Source organism: Pipistrellus kuhlii, unplaced genomic scaffold (genome assembly GCF_014108245.1).
Source record: "Pipistrellus kuhlii isolate mPipKuh1 unplaced genomic scaffold, mPipKuh1.p scaffold_m20_p_31, whole genome shotgun sequence".
NCBI lineage: Eukaryota > Metazoa > Chordata > Mammalia > Chiroptera > Vespertilionidae > Pipistrellus > Pipistrellus kuhlii.
The window spans coordinates 703,687-729,611 of NW_023425531.1; the positions used below are offsets into that span (position 1 = coordinate 703,687).

The following is a 25,925-nucleotide window of genomic DNA, read 5'->3' on the forward strand; positions in this document are numbered from 1 at the left end:
AAGCAATGGAGTCAATTTCCTTATTCATGTCCACACAGACCAAAACTGCTCCAAGGATTATGGGAAGGTACAGCACCCACTCTCAAGATGAACAGTCCTTGGACTTCATCTACTGTATAATATAATAATAAAAGTATAATATGCTAATTAGCCTGGACATCCTTCTGGATGACCTTCCGGACGAAGCCGGGCTGCCAGAGAAGCCCGGGTCCTGGGTGCCAGCAGCCGGGGGAAGGAAGGCCTGCTCTTGCATGAATTTCGTGCGTTGGGCCTCTAGTCTAATATAATGAGAAGACAGAAGCAAAAGGCTCACTGCCACCACTTTATTAAGAATCCAATCACTGATTTGACATCCTGGTTCTTTTCTTGAGCAGGTAAAAGACGAGGCCTGAAGCTGCTAGCATGCCTGCGGAGACAACTACAATGGCCATGGCTTTGAAAGCAACGTATCCAGCATCTCCGTGCCCTGCAGTGTCTACTGAGTCTGGAAGAGAAGCAGACGTGAGTCTTAAGAGTAAGTTGAAGTTGAACATGTGAGGGCTCCCAGAGAGGGAGGAAAAATTAACCCTCAGAGGATTCCTCCGGGAAGCTTGCAACAGGGCACAGCTTTAATCCCTGAGCCAACGCCTCCTCTCCACACTCAGGTTGCTCCCGAAGGTCAGATGGCTGAAAAGGACCTTACTGTCCCGGCCTGTTGCCCAACACAATATCCTGGACCGACAGTTCTCCCAGGATATTAGTTAGGGATGAAAACAGCTTAATTTCAAATTCTAGGCCTAAAATTAAGACATCTGGGGCAAGGATATAAGATATTAATAAGTTGGGGGTTGGCGGGATCCAGGCACAAGCCTTCTGACCCATTAGTCCTATTTCTAGAAGCATCCTGGAGTTCTTGTATAGCAGGCAAAGAACTAAGAGGCTTCTGATGTGGCACGAGTGACCAAGCTGGAGGTAACCTAAATGGGAATCCACTTAGCTATTAACAGTGAGGTGGGTCTCTGCACAGATAAGATACAGTTTACAAAGCAGCTCAGAGCTGTAGGGAGACTATATGACCCCGCTGTGCTAAAGGAGGTTGGGGGAGCAGAAGCCATCCCTGGGAGGAGACTGTCCTCTCTCTTGTTCAGAGGCGAGCATGCGTTCTATTTGCTTACTGGAATGTCACATACAGCCTCGCCCTTGCAGCCAGGGAGGGCCCTGGGCTCCAGGGCCATACCTCTGTCCGTGGAGCCCTCTGACAACAGGAGGATGGGTCCCGGCAGACTTATTGTTGTTTCCTCTTCCTCAGTGGCCCCCGAGGCTGCAGACAGGTTACAGGGCTTGAGCTCTGAACTAGTGCGCACGAGTGCCGAGCGGGGTGTCCGTGGGCCTCCCAGTGCAGACCGCAGCTCCCTGCTCTGCTGGGCAGGGAGCCGGCCTCGGCAGGACAGGGCATGCACCTCCCTAAGGACAGGGTGGGCCCCTCAAGAACTTTACGTCTGAATCTACCGAGTCTGGAGAAGAAAAACCTTTTGGTCACGCCTGTAAACGCTCAGACTTGTCCACAGGGACAAGAGCCTGCCCATGTCAGACTCAAACAGGAAGGCCTGCTGGGCCAAGGCTGCCTGGACTCTGAGTGGGTGAAGAATGAGGCCTCGTCCTTATGTGTTGAAATGAAGCTTGTTCTGAGTAACTTCACAGTAACGAGGGTTGCAATGTTACCTCGCCTGCTCCTCGGTGACGCAGGGCAGGCCCCGGAGCACGGCATGGAGTGGGGGGAGCGCAGGTTGCAGAGGGAGGCGCTGCAGTGGAAGTGGACCTGAGACAGCGGCAGAAGGAGGCGGCGGCGAGGTGAGCCAGGGCCCCACAGCCCCGCCCACGCTGTTAATACTCACCAGGCTGGCCAGCACTCCGGCATCTGACACGAAGGCAAAGGTCTTCACCTCGAACCTCCGGTAGTGGGCAGGGTAAGCCACAGAGGAGCCGATGGGATGGAAGGTGGTTCTGTGCGTGTCCAGGGTGTGTTCACAGCTAGGAGGCATGTGCCAGGGAGGACGTCAGCCTTCACCCGGGCAACTCCATGTTTGCCCAGGTTCCGCCTCCCGGGGCACCGTCAGAACCATTGCTGTATGTTCCACTGCACCTCCTTCTGACTTGGCCTCTCCAACCATACCCATGAATTCCAAGCAGCATGTGCTGGTTTTCTCCTGCTATTTCAATTGTATTAATACAATTTAAATATTTATATGTTTGCCAGCTAAACGCAGCAAGCGCTACAAGATTCATATGTGTGTCTTCAGATGACACTGGCTGGATTCTGACTACTGTGATCATGTCCGAGGCAGTTAGTATTTGTCAGTGACTCAAAACGTTGGAGAAGTCCTTAGGTGCTAGCAGAGTGAGAGCTATAAAAAGTGGGTGTGTGCTGGCCGGAGGCTGAGCTCGCTGGGACACTGTCCCCTACACCAAAAGGCTGTGTGTGGGCTGGATTCCCAGTCAGGGCACATGCCCGGGTTGTGGGTTCAATCCCCAGTCAGATTGTGTACCAGAGGCAACCTGTTGATGTTTTTCCCTCACATCAATGTTTCTCTGTCCCCTTCCTCTCTGTAAAAATCAATAAAAACATTCTCAAAGTCTGAAAACAACAACACACGGTGTGTTGGGTGTAAGTGCTAAGGAGAGAAGAGTCTGAAGGGTCAGGGAGCCGGGTCAGCTGACTTCCCAGAGAAGAGACATTGGACAGGCTTCTGGGTTGGAGGAGCACAGCTCTGTGTGGCCAGCAGGGCGGTACCTAGAGGCCAGGAGCCTAGGGGCAGAAACAACAGCTCCCAGAAAAGGAGGTGCGGGCCTGCGGGGGCAGACCCACAGGCAGAGCCCGTGCTGGGCGGCCTCACTCCAGAGCAGGTGTGAGGCCCAGAGGCAGACAGGTGTCCCCGCACCCTGCGCTGAGCAGCACTGGGGCTCCTGGCGAGCAGGGCCACTGCCCAGGGACCCACCCGGTGGGGATGAAGGTTCACGGCGCACGCACAGGACGAGGCTGGGCTCAGGATGGAACCGGAGGGCGGCCTTCTCCCGGGGGAGCGAGCCCGGGGCCAGGCCTCTGTGAGCCCCCCTCTAGACTCGGGGCGGGCAGTGTGGTCACCGAGCCCAGGGACAAAGGTCAGCGCTTGGCGACGGGGCCCCGGAGCCAGGAGCTGGGTGCCCCCCCCATCCCCCTCCCCCCGGCGCACTGGATGGCTCGCGGGGAGGGACCTACCCGTCCTTGACCACCGTCCAGCGGGGCCGGGCAGCGGGGTCGGTGGCGGGCGTGGCCCAGCAGTCGCCCAGGACCAGCTGGATGTTGGGGTCAGTCCTGTTGACCACGCTCACCTCCAGGAAGATGGGCTGGCGGAGGCGCCGCGGCACCGGGTAGTCCCCGTCCACGAACGGGCGCAGGTAGGACCCGTCTGGAAGGGAGCAGCTCTCAGCCCAGGCCGGCTGGGGCGGGAGCTGGGGCGGCGGTGCGGGGCTCACCTGGGAAGGCCTGCAGGAGGAAGGCCAGCGGGCCAGGCCGCACCAAGCGCCCCGCAGCGGGCGGGCCCTGGACGCTGGCGTTGGTGAGCACAGCCCCCGCGCGGTAGTGGCACCTCACGGTCACCCTGAGGGTGCAGTGGGCGGGAGTCAGTTAACAGCTGCTGGGCATTAGGCTGGAGCCTGAGCACCAGACGCAGCCAGGCCCACCTGAGATACTCCCCACCCCCCGCCCCACCCGAGCCCCCCGTCCCACCTGAGCCCTCTGTCCCACCTGAGCTCCCCAGCTCTGGAAATGGTGTGTGGAGGAAACCCGGCCCGGAGCGCGCGTATCTCATTCTCGTAGATGACCTTGCCGCCCTCGAACTGAGAGTGAGAGAGGGTCAGGGGGTGCTCACCGTGCTCCCAGGCCAGCCTCAGCCCGCTGTCCACACTGACCCGATGGGTGGTCCCACATCCGTTCAGAGGAATGCGAAACCGCGCCAGCCCCCGGGGCGCTGCGGCCAGGCTGGGCCAGCAGGAGGAGTTCCCCACTCTGAGGGTGGCCAGGTTGAGAGCGGGGCTCAGCTGGTGACTGTGGACTTGGACATCCATGAACCCGTCCTGGGTGCACAGCTCGCCTGCTGTCAGAGTGGCATGAGATGCTGGGGAAGGGGGAGCGGGCGTCTGCCAGCAGGGCCGTCCTTCCGCCTGCAGTCTGAGGGAGGACTCCCCTGGTTTCACCAGGCGGCACCCCCATGTGTTTAAGTCTTTGGGGTAAGATAGTTAAGGAGACAGACAGCAGAAATCCAATTACAGTGGTGCCTCACACAACGAACTTAATTCGTTCCAGGAGCAAGTTTGTTATGCGAAAAGTTCGTTATGTGAAACGCGTTTTCCCATAACAATACATGTTAAAAAAAATAATTCGTTCTGTAGCATAAAATATGCTAAGATGACATAAAAAAAGATAAATTTTTTGTTATTATTTTTATTTAGATACATCATGATATAAAAAAAATATTGAGTTTAACTTAAAAGGACGACTGCCGTGATACGTGCGTGATTTAATTCGTAATGAAGAACGATTGCCGCAATACGTGCTTAAGTTAAGCGCAGTGACTAACGACTGCCTGCAGTGCCTGCGCGGAAGGATGCAATACATCGGCAGCGATCGTGGAAGCTCGGGCGAAGCAATCGTGGAAGCTCGGGCAAAGCGGTCGTGGAAGCTCGGGCGACTTCGTTGTGTGAAACGAAGTTCATTGTATGAATCATGAAATGAAGTTCATTGTGTGCAGCGTTCGCTGTGCGAGGCGTTCTTTATGCGAGGCACCACTGTAGTGCCATTCGCCAACCACACCCAAGGACAGATGAAGTTAAGAGGAAAAAAAAAAATTGAGGAGAAACCAAGATGGTGGCAAAGGTAAACACCTAAATTGCTGCCTTGTATAACAATTTCAAAACTACAACTAAAGACAACTATCACCCAGAACCACGGGAAAGCTGGCTGAGTGGAAGTTCTACAACTAGAAGGAAAGAGAAAGGAGCACAAGCACTGAAAAGCTGAGGTACGGAGGCACACGAATCTGGCTGGTGGCGAGTGACTGAGAGCACTGCTTTTTCAACCCAAAGGAAGACAAGCTCCTGATTACTCTGAAATCCAGTTTCTGGGGAGATGTGGGGGACCCAAACTCCTACAGGGAGAAGCTGGACTATCTGCCATCAGGTTGGAAAGTGAGGGTGACTATTTTGCAGAGGTGCGCCCAGCAATCATTGTTTACTGGGCTGGAGCACGGGACACGTGGGGACCTGAAAAGGCAGAGAAGATGGATTGGCAGCTATTGCTGATTGACACACTCTAGCCTAGTGATGTCCTGAGACCCTACCCTGCACAGTCTACAAACACACCCAAGCTCCGTGCTGCGGCTTTTGCATATAAATGTCCTGTGCTGTTGCCAAACAGACTGCAGTTTCAGTCAGTCAGCTCCAAAACCTCCAAACCCTAAGCAAAGAGGAGAAAACTGTAGTTCTCGCTGTAGCTCCTGTGGAGTGGCCTCAGACAGTAGCTGACCTACTTCCCACTGGAGATCCAGAAGCTAGTGTATCTAGTGGTCGATGTGAGATGAAACCAAATTTCAACTACTCTCATAAGGGACACATTCAAGAGGCAGACTCAGTGAGCACCAAAGCCCCACTGGAACAAGTCCTGCCCCATAATCATGTCTCCAGCACAGCAATTCTTCCATTATAGACACAGCAGTTCCTCTCAGCCAATTGGCCTGGAGGTCAATTCCTCCCAGTGACACTAACAACAAACAAGACTTAACCACAATAAGGCTGTGCACATAGTCCACAAAGGGGAGCACCAAGAGTGCCCACCTCAGGTAACTGGGAGGCTGACCCATTGAACCATATAGGACACCCAGCACACAAAGCTACCCTACCAACTCAGGGAAACAGCAGAAGTGAGAAGTCAAGGAAACAGATCACAAACAAAAGAAATGTAGAACAAATGATTAGACAGAGGTCGAAACTATGGTTATAAGGGTTTTCAAGAATTTCCTAGAAAAGGCCGATAAATTCAATGAGACACTCGAGTATATGAAAAAGGACCAACTAGAAATTAAACATACACTGACTGAAATAAATATACAGAAATCCAACAGCAGACTAGAGGAATGCAAGAATCCAGTCAAAGATTTGAAATACAAAGAAGCAAAGAACAATCAACCAGATAAGCAAAAAGAAAAAAAATTCAAAAAGTTGAAGATAGCATAAGAAGCCTCTGGGACAACTTCAAGTGTCATCAGAATTATGGGGGTGCCAGAAGAAGAGAGAGAGCAAGATACTGAAAACCTATTTGAAGAAATAATGACTGAAAATTTCCCCCACCTGATGAAAGAAATAGACTTATAAATCCAGGGAGTGCACAGAAACAAAAACAAAAGGAATCCAAAGAGGATCACACCAAGACACATCATACTTAAAATGCCAAGGGCAAAAGACAGAATATTAAAAGCAGCAAGGGAAAAACAGTTATCTACAAGGGAGCACCCATATGATTGTCAACTGATTTCTCAACAGAAACTATGCAGGCCAGATTGGAGTGGCAAGAAATATTCAAAGTGATGAATAGCAAGAATCTACAACCAAGATTACTCTACCCAGCAAAGTTATCATTCAGAATAGAAGGTCAGATAAAAAGCTTCACAGATCAGAAAAAGCTGAAGGTGTTCATCACTACCAAGCCAGTATTATATGAAATGCTGAAAGGTATTCTTTAAGAAGAGGGAGAAGAAAAAAGTAAAGATAAGAATTATGAACAACAAATACATATCAACAAATGAATCTAAAAGTCATGAGTTAAAAATATGAAGAACAGAATAAACTGGTGAATATAAGAGAATCAGGGGCATCAAATGGGAGTGGATTGATAATTTTCAGGGGGGAAGGGGCATGGGAGGTGCGGGAAGAGACTGGACAAAAATCGTACACCTATGGATGAGGACAGTAGGGGGGAGATAAGGGCAGAGGGTGGGGTGGGAACCAGGTGGAGGGGAGCTATGTGGGGTAGAGAGGAAGAAGAAACAATTGTAATAATCTGAACAATAAAATTTTATTAAATTTAAAAAAGAGAAAAAAAAACTTTTTGGTACATGAATATGCTACTGAGAGCCTCCTCTAAATGCCCCGCCTTTAAAACTCCTCAGAAGGAAGACCAGTGCCTGCCCTCTCCCTCCCAGGAGCACAAGGCCCGTGCCTTCCCTCTCCTCCTCCCCTCCCCCTCCTCTTCCCACATCTCCTAAGCTCTAGGATTCCAGGAGACTTGCAACCAGGGCAACTGTACTTCATCTGGGCAACCTCCCTCCCCTCTACCCTATCCCCCAACCCCCAACTCGTCTCCAAGGCCCCCTTTTCTCTGACTTTCTAGTGAGCCGGAACAGCCCAGTCCCTCTCCTGCTGCCTTAGGCCTCACTTGCTTTTCTGGCCCCAGCTTCAATAAACGTCCTCTGAGATTCAAAATAAAAGTACCTTGGTAAGTGGCTTGAGTTACAAGGGGAGACCCTGAGGTCCCAGGCGATGGTGGAGCTGCTTTGTCTGAACAGAGTTTATGCAAAGAAGAGGGAGCAGGAGACAAGGAAGGAAGCACCATGTGGGGGAGAATCTACAGAAAACCTCGAGGAGGGGCTGGCGTGACTCAAATTATTTGTGACTTGAAGTGCAGTGCCTGGTGTCCTATGTCCCTCTGTCAGACACACACCCAGGACAGCTGGGGAGGCGCCCATCGTCCCTCTCTGGCTTGGCCTGACAAGGTATGTGTGGGGGGGAGGTGTAACAGCAGGAGTTCAGGAAAAGTCTTTTCACCTTCGCTAATCTCTTTAGTTCCAGGTTGGGCCACAGGCTCAGGCTTCTGAGGCGAAGCACCCTCCTGGGCCACCCTCTTGCAGCCCTACCCCAGCAGCTGGTCTGGGCCTCTGGCCTGGCAGCTTTTGTTTCCTGGGCGTGAGCAGTGCAGTGTAAACCATGCCTGCTCTCCCGCGGGCACAGGGAGGCTGAGGAGAACAGAATGTGCAGACCACTGCTCAAAGGTCTTTACCTGTAAGGACTGGAGGCTCACAGAGACACTCAGCGTGAAACACCATGGACGCTGTCTCCCGGAGGAAGGAAAAAGTCAGCTTGAGTGACGGTAAGAAGAACTGGTAGGGCAGGCACTGTTCTGAGGACTGAAACGCAAGAAGAGTGTCAGCATCAGAGACCACCCAGTGGGCCCAGTGCAGTGTGTGTGTGTGTGTGTGGGGGCGGGGGGTGTAGGAGTCCTGCAGCGCACACCCCAGACCTATTTGGTTTCCCTTTAAGCCAGAAGGAGAGACCCTGTCACTGTGTCAGGATTCGTCTCTCCACAGGGTGTTTTTTTGCTTTAATCCATGCCCCCAAGTGCCCAGCACTGCGTGCTCTTTGTACTGGACACAGATGATGAGTTAGCAGGTCAAATGCTACAGAGAACCCAGGGCCCTGCCAGCAGCCGGAGGAGAGGGCACCGCAGAGCACAGAGACCCCTGTGTCCCTGGCTGTGGGCCGGGAGGGATTGGCTCAGGGTGGCAGTGTGGGACCCTCCGTTTGGCTCAGGCTGCCCTGGGTTAAGAGGGCCTGAGTCACTCATCATTAGAAACTCGGCAGAGTTTGTACTATTCAATGTGCTGAGAAACATTGAGGAACACTGCCATTGTGGAGGTTCAAAAGGCTCAATGTTTGCAAGTAAATTTCAGTTACTGGGGAGTTCACTTATGCAAAGTAATCAGATGAGGCTCCCAGACTATGGGCTGCCACACTGGCTGTTGTAACGTACAGGCAGGTCAGGTTACTGGTGAGACCATGTTTCAGTCAGGTTCCCACACTCAGTGGTTGGCAAGGCAACGTACTTTGGTTTGGAGAAGAGCTTTGCTGAAGTGCAGCCTCAGGCCTCCTGCTGCCTCCGTCCCGATGCCGTGCCCATGCAGCTGGCTCACTGCGATGTCTCTGTTTCCAACGCTCACGGATCTTAACTTCCCAGGGAACTCTGGGATGGCGAGAGTCATGTGCGTGGCATTGCAGGTCACATGGCCTGGAGGGCATGACCGGAAGGTGTCTGTGGTCAGCTCTGAGGAAGCCCCAGAACAATATCTTCCAGCCTGGAGCTGCCTGTGCCTGGATCTTACCTGATAAGCAAGTCACCTGTGCTGCTAAAATGATCTTTTGTCCAAAAATTCTATGGATGAGCTTCAGAGGCACCATGTAGAGATGACTGTGACCTTGCTGGGGGGAGGGAACAACATCATCAGAGACCTCACTTCAATTCAATTTCTAAACAACACTAGAAGAGTGGTCAAGGCAAGCACATACTCAAGCACGGGGCACTGTTTTGGCCTAAGTAGAATTCAGGCATTTTGTCCGATGATTGTTATGCCAGGGACTCGTTTTAAAATTTCGTGCTTTTCATATCTGGCAAGTGAGGGTTGTCTATCGAGGTGCCCTGTAGCTGATCCTTTCTGGGTCCCAGCAAAAGCTGCTCTATTTTATGACTATTTTGTGGTGTCATCATCCAGAGAGAATGCTTGCAAGACTGAATAACCTTCTAGTGCAGATCTGTTCCTACTAAAATGCCGGTGTTTGAGCACTTTGACACATTAGTTCATTTAACACCGAGTCTCTTCTGTCGGCTGAAGAGCACCGGTCCCTACTGCAAGGCACAGGATGGGAGAACAATAACAGCAACAGAACCTAGCTCGTGGGAGAGCCGATGCAGGCCATGGGGAAGAGGGAGAACTGGTAAAGTAAGGGCCATCTGTTCACCACCGTGTCTTCAACACGTGGCGCAGCGCGCGGCCCACAGAAAGCACCGAGAAGCCCATGAGTGAGGTGTGTTCTTAGTTACTTTGAGGACGTGGCTGAGGTCAGGCTTGGGTTTGAAAAGAGTGGCCTGTGCCTGGGTGGGGCACAGAGAGACTCACACCCACCGTGTAGTGGGTCACTCCGGTAGCATTGAACGGCACTTGCATGGTCATCTTGTAGTCGCCAATTAGGATGTTGTATCCCTGCGCTAGGGCCTCCAGAAGGGTCAGAGTGTGGGCTTCTGCGCCGTGACCAACCTCAATGCTCCATCCCATCTGCTCCTGGAGATCCTAAAGCCAACATTTCCCTCAGAGGGCGGACCTCCCCTACCCTCCAAGCTTATCATCTAACATTTTAATCAGGATTGAAGTTATGTTATCTTTAATATAGAAAAAAGGCTACTTATGTCTGTATATTAAAGTTATTTTCATACCATATTTTCATCAGCCAAGCCAGGAACACCATGAAAGGTAAACTGGAAGGCAACAAACGTGGGATGTTAGGCTGTGCTTTGGAGGAGAGTTCCCGAATCCTGCTGCCCGCAGTAGGCAGAAGGCCCAACCAGCTCTGTGTGGCTCCCCCGAGGCCTGGGCGTGGGGCCCGAGGACAAGCAGGACCAGACAGACCCAGCTGCACCGAGACACCATCTCGCCTCCAGAGCTCCTGGTACCGGACGGCAATTGGAGGATCTGAACTCCCTTTCAGCTGCAAGTTAGACCACGTTCTCCAGGCACAGTTGTACTAGCTCGTAGGGACCCAGGGTTATCTCCAGCCATGCCGTTCCATTATTGTTGTAATAAAGTACTGGTATTTCTCTGATCTTTCTGTTGTCGAAATTAGCTATGTTAGTCAAAATTAGCTATGCTAGACTATGAAGTCCATGAGCGTGTGATTGGGCTGTTTGGCTCATCTACTGGATCCTATCCTCTGGCCCAGGGCCTGGCACATGGTAGGTAGGCAGCTTTTCAAGAAAGTATAAATGTGATGGTAGCTTCCTATTGCCAGGTGTGGTGTGCCAAGCCTGTGTACACCCTCTCAGTGTATTTTTAGAGACACCCCATAAGGAAGTGTTATTTTCTCCCACTTCGGGGCTTGGAAACAAAGAGTTGGTTTGTTTAAAATATTAACTCAAAGCCACAGAGCCAGTAAGTAGTGGATACAGGATCGCAATTCTGACCTTATTCCCAAGCCTGACTCTGTCCAGACACACCCTCCCCTCCCTGGGCTGCGGGGAAGCCTGCCTCTCTACTCACAGACATGCCCTCCTTTGAGCACAGGGTGGATCCTGGGTGCTCCTGGGCCCCTCCGGCCCGCATGGCCGGACAGCTGACCTGATACATGAAAGCCTCGTGTCCTCCAGCAGCAGCCCTGTTGTCTGTGAGCCGGATGGTCATCTGGTGCTGGCCAAGCTGTGTGCAAGCGGTCTCATAAGAACAGGAAGTGTTGGGGCCTCCGTGGGAAAAAAGATTCCAAAATGCCGTCTGACCTGGAGTGGTCACCAGGACTGCTGCTTCTGGAAGGCCCCTCACCCCTACACCAGGAGACCACAGCCAGCCCGTGAGAGAGCCCAGAAGCACGCATACATAGGCAGGGAACAGTTCCTGAACTTCATGGACTGGAGTTCAGTTTTCATTTTCTGCTTATACTTAGCCTATGCCAGTCTACCGTAAGTCAGAGTTCTGGCTGGTTTGGGGCCTCTACCAAGTCATTCAAATACTTACTGAGCATCAGTGTAGCAGCCATGGTGCTGGGAGAGCCATCTTTGAGCATTTCCCTGCCTTAAGGAACTGGGAGACAACCTTTTTCTGTTAAATGTTAGTATATATTTTATACTGTGTAGGCATATATAACTTCTGATATGTCTTTTTAAATTAAAAACTCTTTAAAAACATAAAAGCCATTCTTAGCTTGAACACACACACACACACACACACACACACACACTCATGCTATGGGCTGGACATGGCACCCACAGTTGTGGTTTGCAGACTCCTGTCTACAGGAATGCAGCTGTAAGCTTCCTAAGGTTGGGAAGTGACCACTTTAATTGCTTGCTCTTCACTGTGGGGTCAGATCAGTATCCTGCAGGTTTTTGGATGCACCCGGGTCTACATCACCAACTAAAGGAGGGAAGCCTGTACTTCCCATTCCCCACGTGGTTCTCTTCATGCTCAAGCTTGAGAGCTGCTCAGAGGGGCTGTGTGTCCTGCCCCGTTCCCTTCACTGGGCAGCGCGGGTGCCTGACAGCACAGGGAACCTATGGCTCAGCTCACTCTCCAGCACTTGTTTTGGTTGCATAGAGGGTCCCTTTGCCAGCACCACAATGCCTCCCACTTCCCATGAGGTAACTGATCAGAATAGCGCGTGTCTGAGTATTTGCTGTGGCCAGGTGCTGCTCCAACTCCTAATCTGCTTTAGATCATCACTTTTTAGATACTGTGTGGAGAGAGTACCATAATCCCATTTCCCAACAGGCAAGCAGAGGCTTAGGAAGGTTAGCTAACTTGCCCAGGGTCATAGCCAGATAGTGGCAGAATCAGGACTCAAGCCCAAGACCGCAACTCTGGGGTGTCTCAACCTCAGCCTGAGAATTCTATGTGATGGGGGTGAGGTCACCCTATTCAATGACGGCTGTTTAGCAGCACCCTGGCTGGTATCTACTAGATCCAGTACCAGTTTCCTTCTCTCCAGTTTTGACCACCAAGAATGTCTCTGAGCATTATCAAATGCCCTACATATAAGCAAAAGCAAAAAACAAACAAAAGAAAAAGAAAAACAAAGTCCCCCCTGGTTGAGAAACATTGTGCTAGTCCGCAGCCTATACACTTAGCGAGCAGGTAAGTATTAGTAATGACTAGATTATACTTCCCAAACCACTCCTCAAAGCAGTTACTTACCACCCTGCTGGTGCAGGTCTCATAGGGGGCCCGTAGGGTGCGCTTTTCTGGGTTGAGGATGTAAGTGCAATTCAGCATTTCAAGACCGAAGGGATCTACGGAAGCCAGAGAAAGTTAGAGAGGGGTGGCCAAGAAGGACATTCAGTGACAGAAGCAATCGAAGCCACAGAGCCAAGACTGCCGATCCATTCCTCAGACACTTCAGTTACTTCACTGCTTTTGTCCCCACTATGTGGTGTGGCCTACGCTCTGAGGGATGCTGTGATCCACAGCCAAAGTTTCCCCGAGGTTATGAGGTAAGAGAAAGAAAGCCTCCCACACTTGGCAACACCATGCAAAGCAAGTGCCCCACAACATCATGGGAACTAGATGTGTTGCTCCAGTTTGTGAAAAATGGGGCTGGCCTGGAGCCCAGATGCTCTGCTGAGTGAGACGAAGCTAAGAACAGGCATTACCAACCCAGCACAGAGGCATGCCAGTTCTCAGGGCCAAGGTCACTTGAAAACTCCACTATCATTCTGTCTTCATGGCAGGTGACAGAACCTGAAGAGCAAAGAGAGTGTTGGGGCCTCTGAACTCCAGGCGCATGACTCCCACAGAAGCATCAAGGGAGGTGCCAGCTGGGAGAGGCAGAGCTTGTCCACCCGCCCGCAGGAGAGCACAGCTCAGAGGGAAGGACACGCTCCAGTACGCGGTACCAGGCACTAGGTACCCCAGGGATACCCTGGGTGAGGGCACACACTCCGGGGTCGGGGCCCGCACCTGTGGGGAAATCAGGCTTGGGCCCTGACAGTGACGCTGACAAGGTGGAAAGGAGGGACTGCACGTCTGAGAGAAACTGGGGAACAAAGGTTTTGTCTAATGGATTCAATTTGAAGTTTTAAAAAAGGCCTGTGTAAACTCAAGGTCACGGTCTAAGGTTAAGTTCTGCCTACAGTCTGCTACTCTGCGTCCTCCAGCTCCGGGGAAAGTTTCTAAAACACCCCGTTTTAGGTGGAACCGCTCTGATTGGGCTCTGGGTTGCTGTTTTCCTTAACATGAGCCGGTGTTGGAGGATGCTGCTCTCAGGGAGGGTCTCAGGCTGTGGTCTGTGCTCTTCAGATGCCACAGTGGGCAGTGTCTGCAAGCAGTTTCTATAAGAAGCCATCGATAGGCCTCAGAAAATTCTAGTGACTGGCTCAGGGTAGAAAGGGGTGTGGGACTGTCCCTGCGTTTGTGTTTCACAGCCATTGGCCCGGGCTGCACCGGCTCAGAGCGGTGTACCTGAGAAGGCGCGAGTCCCCAGCTGCGCAACCTCTGCTGAGCGCACCAGAGTCACCAGGGATAACAAGAGGGCCAGTGACCTGCAGGCGCCATAGGGGGGAGAGAGTTAAGGGATGGACTTTACCACACAAGGCCACGCGTCCCCTCCCTCTGCCCCAGGCACTACTCACCTCCAGCCCGACCTGAGCCAGCCTGAGGGACTCCCACCACCTCCTCTCTGCCAGCACGCCATGGCCCCAGCACCGCCAAACCAGCCAGGCAGGAGGCAGTTACAAAACAAGTGCTTTTAGGGCAGGAAGCTGGCTGGGACCTGCCCCCTCCCCATTGGAAGCACCTGAATCCCTGCAGCCCCAGCTGCGAGGGCTGGAGGGCCAGGCTTCTAGGCCAGCCGGGAAGCCAGAGCTCCCGGGAATGAGCTCCAGGTGGGGAATTAGTGTTTTTCTCATAACACGGGGAAACTAACCTGTTTGGGACAAAACATTTACAAAAGAGTGAAAGAGGGAGTGGGCTCCTCTTCGAATTGCCTTCAAGCAGAGCCCTCTCCGTCACACCCGCTCCTGGCCGGGGGGGCGCGTTAGGAGTGGGGGGACACACCTGGCCGCTGCATGAACCAGCTCTACACGCGGATGGAGCATTGTTCCCTGTCTATAATTATAAACTTACTGCAAAAACACACTGGCAATTACAGGGAGATATAGAGAAAAAGAAAAAGTTACCCATAATCCCACCACTGCTAATATTTAGGTATGTAACTTTATAGATTTTCTCTACAAACACCATACACACTTAGAAAAACAACCAAAAACTGCGATCAAAGTTTAAACTTTGTGTCGTAACCTGCTTTTACCACCTTACATATCATGGGCATTTCCATACTAAACTTGATCTCCATTTCTACTTTAAGGCTGCATCACATTCCATGTCTAGATACATCAGTGATTAACTGTCCCCTGATGATGGACATTAAGATGGTGCCCAGCTGTTCATCATTATAAATAACTAGAGACCCAGTGCATGGATTTGTGCACAGGTGGGTTCCAGCCAGCCCGTCCCAATCAGATCAATTGGGCTGCGCTGGCTGGGGAGTGGGGTCATGGCCGGTTGGCCAGCTGCCCCCATCCCATGGTCAAACTCCCGGTTGAACCCCCAATTGAGGGGACAATTTGCATATTAGCCCTTTATTATATAGGATTGTATGATAGACATTCTTGTACCTCTCCCTGGTTCCTCAGAAAAAAAGCCCTAGAAGTAGAAATTCTGGGTCGAAGGGAAGAGTGGTCTAAATAGGAAGGTCATAATGGGTGGCAATTGGGGGAGTACAGATGAGGAAACTGAGGCACAGCAGCTTGCCTAGCCTTTGACTATTGAGTGTCAGGGCCAGGTTGAGAACTCAGCTTTTCTGAGAACAAATCACCATCTCTTCTCAGCTCTCTCATTGTGCTGAAGACACCTTGATGCTGCAGCCCGGGCTGGTAACAGTGATAGAGGCTCAGATTCTGTGGGCGTCGGGGTGGCGTTTGCAATTACTGGCTCATGAGTTACCTTTGTGGTGTGAATTGAAGCACATGGCAGGCTGGGTAGTGTTTCCCAACTTCCTGGATCAAAAGACCCTATGGGGCTCCCGTTGACATAAGCCACCGGGGTCCCACTCAGGAGCTGTTGGAGCAGGCTCTCCAGGGGCAGGGCTGGGGTAACCCATGCTCAGCAAATACGCAAGTGAGGCTTATGGTCAGGAAGACGGGGAACACCTGGAGAGAGGGAGGCAAGAAAATACAGTGGTGTCTCGCATAAAGAACGCCTCGCACAGCGAACGCGGCACACAACGAACTTCGTTTCATGATTCATACAACGAACTTCGTTTCACACAACGAAGTCGCCCGAGCTTCCATGACCGCTTTGCCCGAGCTTCCACGACTGCTTCGCCCGAGCTTCCACGATCGCTGCCGATGTATTGCATCCTTCCGCGCAGGCACTGCAGGCAGTCGTTAGTCACTGCGCTTAACTTAAGCACGTATCGCGGCAATCGTTCTTTATTACGAATTCAATCACGCACGTATCACGGCAGTAGTCCTTTTAAGTTAAACTCAATATTTTTTTTATATCATGGCTTCTAAAAAAAGCAGGAAGGTGATTTCTGTTGAAATGAAACAGGAAATAATTAGAAGGAGTGAATGTGGGGTAAAACAGTGTGACCTCGTCAACGCGTTTCACATAACAAACTTCGCATAACAAACTTGCTCCTGGAAGGAATTAAGTTCGTTGTGTGAGGCACCACTGTAAGTGGTTGCCAGTGGTTAACCTCTTTGTGGGAATTAACTGGTTATGTCGCAGAGGAATTGGAAGAGGGAGGACAATCCATGCTAAGCAGGTGTAGGGATAGAGATAATAAACAGATATGGATTCCAGCAGTGGCACAGTATTAACAGTCACTCCTACTAAGCACATTTTCCCAAAGGTGGTATCTTTTCTGCAAATGTGAAGGTGATTTGTTACCACTACAATTAAGGCTCTGATAAGAACAGAGGTAGGAAAGTGGAGCAAGACTCGAGGCCTGTTAAGAAGGTGGTTGGAGAGGTGGCAGGTCAATGCTGGCCCTTCCTCCTGGCCCCAACCGCAGGCTCGCTGCCAGACTGTGCTCTCCGGAGCTGGGGCTTGCCTTGGGAAGGTCACTCAGGCCAGAGCCCAAGAGCAAAGGGGCCTTGGGAGGCAAGGGGGAGCACGAAGGCCTGGGCAGGAGGCGTGGAGAGCGAGGACCACCAGGGGAGCTGCTGAAGGGTGTGTGTGTGAGGTTATTCCCTTTGTCAGGTGTGACTGGACGGTCCTGACCTGACAGAGGCAGTCCCTCGGACATGCCCAAGTCACGGGCGGCTGGCAGCTGGCTTGGGGATGAGGAAGATGCAACTGTTCCCAATGAGGCACTGTCTCTGATCACCACCTGGGAAACTGAATTCTTACCAGAATGATTCCATCCTCACTGCTCAACTAGGTAATAGCGGGTGCTCTTCACATTATTTTCAAGGAGCCCTTTGAGGTTTGCTAATGTGACTAAAAGTGCCCCCTCTCCTCTCTGGGGCTGTCCTGGCCTTCCCAGGCCTCCGGAGGCCACAGTCACCCACTCACCACCAGGCATTTCCGGAGGGAGCTTTAGGTGGTTACACATGAAACATGGTGGGTTATGGCCTCGCTGGGGCAGGCCCCTTCTTGTTTCTGAAATGCAGTTCTTATAAACAGCTATCATTCTTAAACTCCACACTTATTGTTTTATTTTTCACAAGTTATTAACATACCAGAGGCGTGGTGCATGAATTCGTGCACAGTGGGGTCCCTCAGCCTGGCTTGACAGATCAGGCCAAAGCCAGCTCGGCCCCAAGGGTCCTGGACTGTGAGAGGGCACAGGCCAGGCCGAGGGAGCCCACTGGTGCACAGCTGGGGCTGGGGAGGGACCATGGGAGGGCTCCAGAGTGACAAATGCCTAGCTGGGTTCTGGGGTTACTTTGCCTTCCCGTGGCCCCACCCCTATCTGCCTAGGTTCCTCTGTCTCCTCATATGTACACCATCCCTAGAAACAGGAATAGGGAGCAGGAAGATTCCTGCTCTTTTTACTTTATTTACGCCTGTATTGATTAAATTGTCTTAGTGATAATGGAAATGATTTTAAAGTGATAACAGCAATAGCAGTCTATCCAATTTGACGATATGTGAGCTAGAGAAGTGTTCCAACTTCCGGTATAAAGACTAACATCCAGTGCATGGCTTTCTGCCCTGAGGCTCCCGGAGTCCAGCTCCCTATTGTGAGATGAAGTGAAGCCCAGAGGATTAGGAACTGCCCCAAGTCACAGGGCACGCTGGAGGCAGAGCTCCGTGAGCAATCAGGCCTGATGCCCACTCCCAGGCCCTTCCCGTGTTATTCCCATGGGTGAGCACAAGTGTGTGCACAGGAGGGGTACTTACACACTCGGTGCTGCTCTTGCAGTTATCTTAGCTTTAAAAGTCCAAGAAGCAGCGGTATATGATAAATACAGAAACTTCAATCACTATGATAAACCAGCTTAAAATAGCTTTCACATGTCAAATATGAAGTTCTTGAATATGATGTTAGTCTTTAACAATGTACCTATACTATGTTCTTGTCATTTCCCCCTGTGGTTCTTCAGACAATCCAAACTGATAAACCCCCTGACGGTGAAGGACTCAGAAAGAATTAGGGTAGCAGGCGTCTTCAAACTATGGCCCGTGGGCCACATGCGGCTCGCAGAGGAGTCTGATCAGGCCCGCCAGGTTTTTTGGGCAGTGAGCGCAGCCGAGGTGTTACAGTAGGAATTAGTAGTTCATATACTCCGGCCCTCCAGCTCTCTGAGGGACCGTGATCTGGCCCCCACTTTAAAAAGTTTGAGGACCCCTGGGGTAGAGGAATGAAGGACTTCTTTGACCCTGGGATACAAAGACAGAGCCGCTTAGATAAACAGAGGCCAGGGCTCAGAAGTTCTCACTGAGGACTCATTTACATAAAATGTCAACACATTACTCCACAGCTAGCAGCTAGGGCAATGGTCAAGACGGAAATGGAGAAAAGGTTCCTTGGCAATGCAGCAGATGCCTTGTAGTTGATAAAATATAAAATATGTTAAATGTTAAAGTTCTGAAGGATGTGGGGGATTGATTGTGAAGATCCCAATGCCCTCCCCCTCCACACACTCACACACACACTCACACACACATACACATACATACACACACACTCACTCACACACATACACACACATACACACATACACACACTCACTCACACATACACACACTCACACACACATACACACTCACACACACACATACACACATACACTCACACATACACACACTCACACACATACACATACACACACACTCACACACTCACACACGCACACACATACACACACTCACACACACATATACACTCACACACACACACACACACACACTCACACACACACATACACTCTCACACACATACACTCACACACGCACACACACACACACACACACACTCACACACGCACATACTCCTAACCTCTCCACGTGCTCAGTCAGCCTGTTCCAGCCCCCTCCTCAGCTGCCCTGCCTTGGATCAGGACTGCCTGGCCTTGCTTTGGCAGGTAGACGTGATGGAGGTGCCTCTCACTCAGGTAAAAGCGGGGCTCTGTTCAGCCTCCCTCGAGGCGTCTCTGTGGCCACCCCTTTCCCCCTGGGCCGGTGCTGATCACACGAAGCGCTGTGAAGGAGCGGGTGCTCCCAAACCATGTGATTGGATGAGTCTGGGAAGGAGGGGAGGCCCACTGTGCACAGGTCTGTGCAGACTCTGAGGCACACACTTTCGCGGTGGGAATAAGAAAAGAAAATGAAGGTCTTTCAAATGACACACTCCTCTCCCCATTCAACCCCCCACCCCCCCCACAGTTGATAGCCACTAAATAGAAAGCTGTGTGGGCTGAATGTGTCCCCACCATACACCGACTCATGCTGAAGTCTTAATCCTCAGGCCCTCGAATGTGACCATATGTGCAGATCGGTCTTTGCGTGGGTGAATACATTGAAATGAGATCTGTAGGGGCCCTCGTGTGATGTCCTGTAAGAGGAGGATGGTGTCCTGTAGGAGGAGGGAGTTTGGACACGGACACGCACAGAGCAGATGGCCTTTCACACGCAGGAGAGCGGCCTGGAGAGTCTCCCCCGCGGCCTGGGAGGAAGCCGCTCTCCTGACCCCGACCGGGCCTGGCAGCCGCCTGAGCTGAGAGAAGCAGGTGCCTGTGGTCCCCCCTCCCCAATCCCCCGCTGTGGTGTTTTGCTAGGGTGGCCCAAGAAAACGAATACCAGTTCCCAGCCTGAAATACAGCTCTGTGAATACAAAACATATTCTTTTTACTGTTTCGTGATAAGGGATAAAACAAACAACAGACAAACAGAAAGCAGGTCCCAGTTGTTATTGAGAAGAAAAATGCAGAGTGAAGAGAACTTTAGGGAAATATACCTTATGCACCTGTGAATGCCCTCTCCCTTTCCGCACCGTACAGCCACCCCCTCCTCTCTGCTTCCCCCTCGGCCACTGACCCGCTGATACTATGGTACACCTGCTGAGAACTGACTGCACACCATACACCACATAAGTAGTTTACAAATATTAACTCAGTAATTACTTATAATACCATCTGAGTAATAACTGGAAAGTTATTTTAGAAGTATTTTCCTCATTTTACTGACAAGAAAACTGAGGCTCAGAGAGAAATAATTAGCCCAAGTAAATGGTGGAACCCAACTTCTGGTTGAGTGTCTGTCAGTCTGTGCCTCAAGAACCTGTGTTCTTTTAATATACAATATATATTAAAGATAGAAGAAGGGAGAGAGACATAGAAACATTGATGAGAAAAGAACATTAATTGGCTGCCTCCTGCATGCCTCCCCTACCCCAGGGGGGTTCGAGCCCATAACCTGGGCATGTGCCCTGACTGGGAATTGAACTGGTGACCTCTTGGTGCATGGGATGACACTCAACCACTGAGCCACACTGCCTAGGCGAGAACCCATGCTCTTCACTATTGCTGTGCTCTGGCTTTATTTCAACACAGTGCTTGGCGCTCACATGTGCTTGTCCTACTGTCCTGGAGAGAGTTGGATGCCTTTGTCCGCATTGGACCATCTGGAAAGGGTCCTGTAATCAGCACTGCCATGTTGAAAAAAGTAGCTAATACAGATTTCCAGGTGATCTTTGCTCCAGCAGTTCTTATGGAACTTAGACAATTCAGGTTCCATGATTAGTGTATGTATCTATACCAGAGACCCGGTGCATGGCTTCATGCACAGGTGGAGTCCTTCAGCGTGGCCTGTGCCTTCTTGCGATCCAGGACCCCTTAAGGTAGGGGTGTCGAACTCAATCAGAGAAGGGGCCAAAATCTAAAATCCAGCCTAAATCGCGGGCCGAATGGTTTACTGAACAGTCATAAACTGTCATTGTGATGGAAACGCAGTGGAGTGCAGTGATGACAGCGAGGTGCGGGCCACATTGCAAGGCCTTGCGGGACCGATTTGGCCTGAGGGCCTTGTGTTTGACACATGTGCCTTAAGGGATGTCAGAGAGCTGGTTTTGGCCCAATCCCCATAAGCCAGGCCACGGGACCCCACCAGTGATGCACATATAAGATCTTTGGTTAATCTCTTCCTTCATTCTCCCTCCCGCTTCCCTCTGAGACTCATTAGTCTGTTCCATGTGTCTGTGCTTGTGGTTTCCACTCCTGTGTTGAGCATCTTCCCCCTGGTGGTCAATGCATGTCATATCTACCAGCCAGTCAGCCAGTCAGCTGGTTGCTTAGGCTTTTATATATGTACTAGAGACCCGGTGCATGAAATTCATGCACGGTGTGTGTGTGTGTGTGTGTGTGTGTGTGTGTGTGTGTGTGTCACTCATCCCAGCCTGCACCCTCTCCAATCGGGGATCCCTTGGGGAATATCTGAATGCCCTGTGGGATTGGGTCTAAACCAGCAGTCTGATATCCCTTTTTCAATCTGGGACCACTGGCTCCTAACTGCTCACCTGCCTGCCTGCCTGATTGCACCTAAGCACCTCTGCCTGCCTGCCTGATCACCCCAACTACCCTCCCCTGCTGACCTGATCACCCCAACTGCCCTTCCCTGCCAGCCTGATCACCCCAAATTGCCTTCCCCTGCTGGCCTGATCTGCCTCGGCCCCTACCACCATGGCTTTGTCTGGAAGGAAGTCAGATGTCTGGAAGATGGCCAGTCTACCTGGTCTAGTTAGCATATTACCCTTTTATTAGTATAAATCGATTTTATAGGATAGGATTGCTTAAATGGGGGGTAGGGCCTTTTTCAGCAGGAGGAGATGCTCCTGGCAGACAAAAATACATAATCCCTATATCTGGACTGATAGCCAGCCATATGCACTATACTGCCAAACTGGTCATTACAAAATTGAACCACTTTCTTACACCTTACACCAAACAGCTGTTGCCCTTAAAACCCCTCCTCAGCCTCCACCTTAGGTTCTGCCTTCATAGTTTACCCAGATTTGGTTCTGATTGGTTGGTTTCTATGCCAGTCAGCGTCTCCAGGCCTATCTCCAGGCCCCTCTCTCTGGGTCTGATCCACAGCTTCTATGGCAGCTGCGGATCAGGCCCTGCCCCTCTCTCTGGGCCTCTCTCTGAGCCTGATCAACAGCCACCTCAACACCAGTGAGGTCCTTAGGCTTCTGGCCCGCCCAGGCTGGAGGCTAATGACCTTGCTGCACCTGCCTCGCCCCACCTAGCCCCTGCTGCCCTGCCCACCTGCCAGCTGCCAGCCGTGCTGTGAGAGATGCCTGTGGGCTGTGGGGGAGGGACCAAGAGGTGCTCCATGCACTTCCTGTGACAGGTCGTCCAGCTGGTTTAGGTTATGACAGCCCCTGGCCTTATATAATATAGATAATAATAAAAGGGTAACATGCTAATTAGACCGGACATCCTTCTGGATGACTTTCCAGATGCAGCCAGGGCTTTGAGGGAAGCCCGGTCCTGGGTGCCTGCCAGTGGCCAGAGGGAAGCCTGGATCCTGGGTTCCAGAGGAAAGCCACTGCTGGCAGCCAGGGGAAAGAAGGCCTGGTGTTTTGTTTGTTTGTTTGTTTTTAATACATTTTATTGATTTTTTACAGAGAGGAAGGAAGAGGGAGAGTTAGAAACATCTATGAGAGAGAAACATCAATCAGCTGCCTCCTGCGCACCCCCCATTGGGGATGTGTCCCGCAACCAAGGCAGATGCCCTTGCCTGGAATCAAACCAAAGACCCTTGAGTTGTCAGGCTGATGCTCTATCCACTGAACCACACCGACTACACTTGCTTTTTATGCATCAGATCTCTAGTATATATATATATATATATTAATATATTGTTATTGATTTCAGAAGAAAGAAAGAGAAAGAGATAGAAACATCAATAATGAGAGAGAATCATCAAATAGCTGCCTTCTGCATGTCCCAGACTAGGGATCAGAGCCCACAACCCTGGCATATGCCCTGACCCAGGAATGAACTGTGACCTCCTATTTCATGTGCTCGTATGTGCTCAGCCACTGAGCCATGCAGGCCAGGCTGATTACTATAAATTGATTGAAGTGCTCAATTCACAGAAGCAGTACTTCATTAGGAAGGGAAAAGGCTTAAGAAAAAGGAAGTTTGTTCAGTTGACAAAGCAGTTGACTCAAGTGTGCATTTTAAATTCATAGCCCCTGCTCAGACCAGCCAGTGCTCACACTGTAAAGAGTTTGTTTTTGAAAACCTTTATAAAGCCTTTCTCTGTTAATTGTGAAAGCCATCTGGTACTTGGCATGTATGAAATGTGCGGTTAGGAGATGCCAAGAGATTCTTCATACAAGCAGATAGCACAATCACAGCTCTGTCTGTTTTTCTGGAATAAAAAACAAGGCTTTGACTAGCTTGAAACGTACGTGAATAAATTAAGCTGATCAATACTTCAGGGACATTACACTTTCAGTAGTCAGCTTGCTCACCTAAATATATTTATAAACGTTTGCATTTGGAGAAGAAAACCTAAAAGGGCAGACACTGGTTCCTTTGATTGCATCTTATTTGTATTTAATACTTCTAAGAAAAACAAGGCCAGTGACCTTCTTTTGGAAAAAAAGTGTTATAAGGGTTCAACAGAGAAGTGTGTTGTGAAATCTCTTTTAATTTGGAAATCCCCACATCAAATAGGCTGTAAGAGTTTTATTACTGTGCGAAGGAGAAGACAGTATGTCTGAGAGGCATTTTCTGAATAATGCCCTTGAAAATGTTTTTACCTCAGCAGACATGTTTCTCACAAACCAAAGTCCAACATCTACATGCTGTTAGTGCTGCCTTGTTCTACCCTCGTCTTGATTCCTGTAGGTTTTCTGTGTGACAACAGTACTTTTGTAATTCCCTTTACTTTCTATATTGTTTTTATTTCATTAAAATTCATAAGATATTCATTAGATAAAGTAATTTTGTTAAGAGCAAATGTTAAGAGCTTAGGCCTTTTCTTTCCCCTCAGTACATAAAAATGTGCTTCTGCCATACAAGTAAATTTCCTCTCTCATTAGACATGAATAGCTTTGGAGAACAAATGCAGTCTGCTTTTGAAGGCCAGCTCTCTTAAAGTGCAGGGGACAATCTCGGTAATAAAAAAAAAAAATGTGTTTCTCGGCTACACAAGCTGTTGAATTTCTTTCCCAATTAGAATTGAATGGTTTTCCAGAACAACAAGGGAGAAGCTTGGCTTCCATTTTGCTGGCACTGGTTTTTCTTATGAGGGACTGCGAGTATCAACCGCCACTAATCTTTTCCCCTCTTTTCCTCTCTCTGAGCAACAGAATACACAGGACTCTGTTTTATGGTAGGCTGAAGTCCTTGGTGAATTCTCCACCCCAGTGAATTCATCTTCTTGGCCAGGACTGGCTCCACAGTGGGGGTTAGACCAACCAGCTAACTGGTAGCTGCTGTTAAAGCGGGAGAGGTCAAAGTTTATAAATACAACAAAAAAGAGTTGAAAATGCCATTGCTCTGTGGGGAGGAAGAGAACCATTGGTGGGAGAGTCTCTCCATGTGTTGCGGCTGGGGTATTGTTAACCCTGTTTTCCTCTGGGCCATTGGCAAAATGGGCAGAAGGGCCTCTCAAAGTGAAATAGTTAAATGCTTGAGGTGCCAAGTAACAAGCGGGGTTTCTAGATTGTAGGAAAGCAGAGGAGGAAATAAAGCCTACTGCTCCGAACATGAGTGGCAGCCAGAGAGACACAGAGTCGCCGGCAGGATAGTTCTGCAAAGCTATGCTAGTATTACTGGATTGTAGGGCAGCGGGTGGAGCGGGGGTAAGAGAAGGTTGTGTGTGTGGGGGAGGGTGCAAGAGTTGGTTCCAACAGGAAGTTTGATGAAGAACTTGACTTGCTAGATAACCAAACAATTCTGGAGATGGTCATTGCCAACTATGTCTTATCCTCAAGTCTTCCCACTAGTGTGTGTGGGAAGTATTCTCTGACCTTCTGAGAGTGCAGTAGCAGCAGACTGTTGAAACAGATTTAAATATTTATTTCCACAAGACCAATACTGTCAGAACATACAAAGCCATTGCCCACAATTATCCAGATTCCGCACAAGAAGTTAGTGTCTACAATATATGCTAACACATGTTAGTTATTTTCATTAATCTCTTCTTTCATTATCTTCCACCAATTTACTTCCTTTGGACTTTGGGGAATAAAAAAAATAGAAAAAATATTGAGTTGTTGCTCTCTCTATCTGCAAAATAAGCCATGGCCACACTCTTTTGCCAATTTGTTAAACCATACTTTATAGTTTGGAATGATTTTTATCTCATTTCATCTTTACTACTGTAAGCTTAGGTGATATGATTATGAGCAACATCCCCCAGTATTATCTACAAGGAAATGAACTCAGATAGCTGGACTAACTTTCCCCAGATCATATGGACTCCAGATCTTCTAGCTCCAAATCCAACCCTTTTTCTCACCCTCCCTCATCTTGAAGGGAGGATTTGCAAGTTCAAGATTTGTTTCTATTTCCTCTTCTTCCTCTCCCCATCCATCCATTTTTCTTTCAAGGAAGAGGTTTTTCCCAAGAAAATGCCAAAAGGATGTCAGGATCTTTACCTTAAAAAAAAAAAAAAAGCTTGATGTTCTTACCATTTTACAGGAAAGTTGAAGTCTAAGTTGTAGTAAGTACTTTTGGAATCAAGAAACTTCCTTCTCCTCCTTGTCCTGAATCTCCAATCCTTCTTTATCTCCTCTGTAATTGCTCTGTCCTCTTCTTTGTTTCCATCCTCATCCTTATTCTCCTTCTCATCATTATCATCATTACCATCATCATTGTCATGTGGTATCAGATTCCTCGTTTTGTTGGCACTTAGCAT

General features: G+C 50.0%; 1 protein-coding gene across 1 annotated transcript; it reads right to left on the reverse strand.

Annotated features, from left to right (window-relative positions):
* Positions 1–309: 309 nt before the first annotated feature.
* On the reverse strand, positions 310–25,925 carry ZP2 (zona pellucida glycoprotein 2). Its single transcript, XM_045589320.1, has 15 exons — positions 25,699–25,925; positions 13,998–14,077; positions 13,194–13,277; positions 12,735–12,829; positions 11,091–11,246; positions 9,963–10,127; positions 9,165–9,261; positions 8,889–9,070; positions 8,066–8,192; positions 3,764–4,109; positions 3,236–3,502; positions 1,875–2,010; positions 1,702–1,798; positions 1,217–1,300; positions 310–484 (listed from the first exon to the last, which is right to left on the reverse strand). The coding sequence occupies exons 1-15, from the start codon at positions 25,923–25,925 to the stop codon at positions 339–341; spliced, it is 2,289 nt and encodes a 762-aa protein (XP_045445276.1). The 3' UTR covers positions 310–338.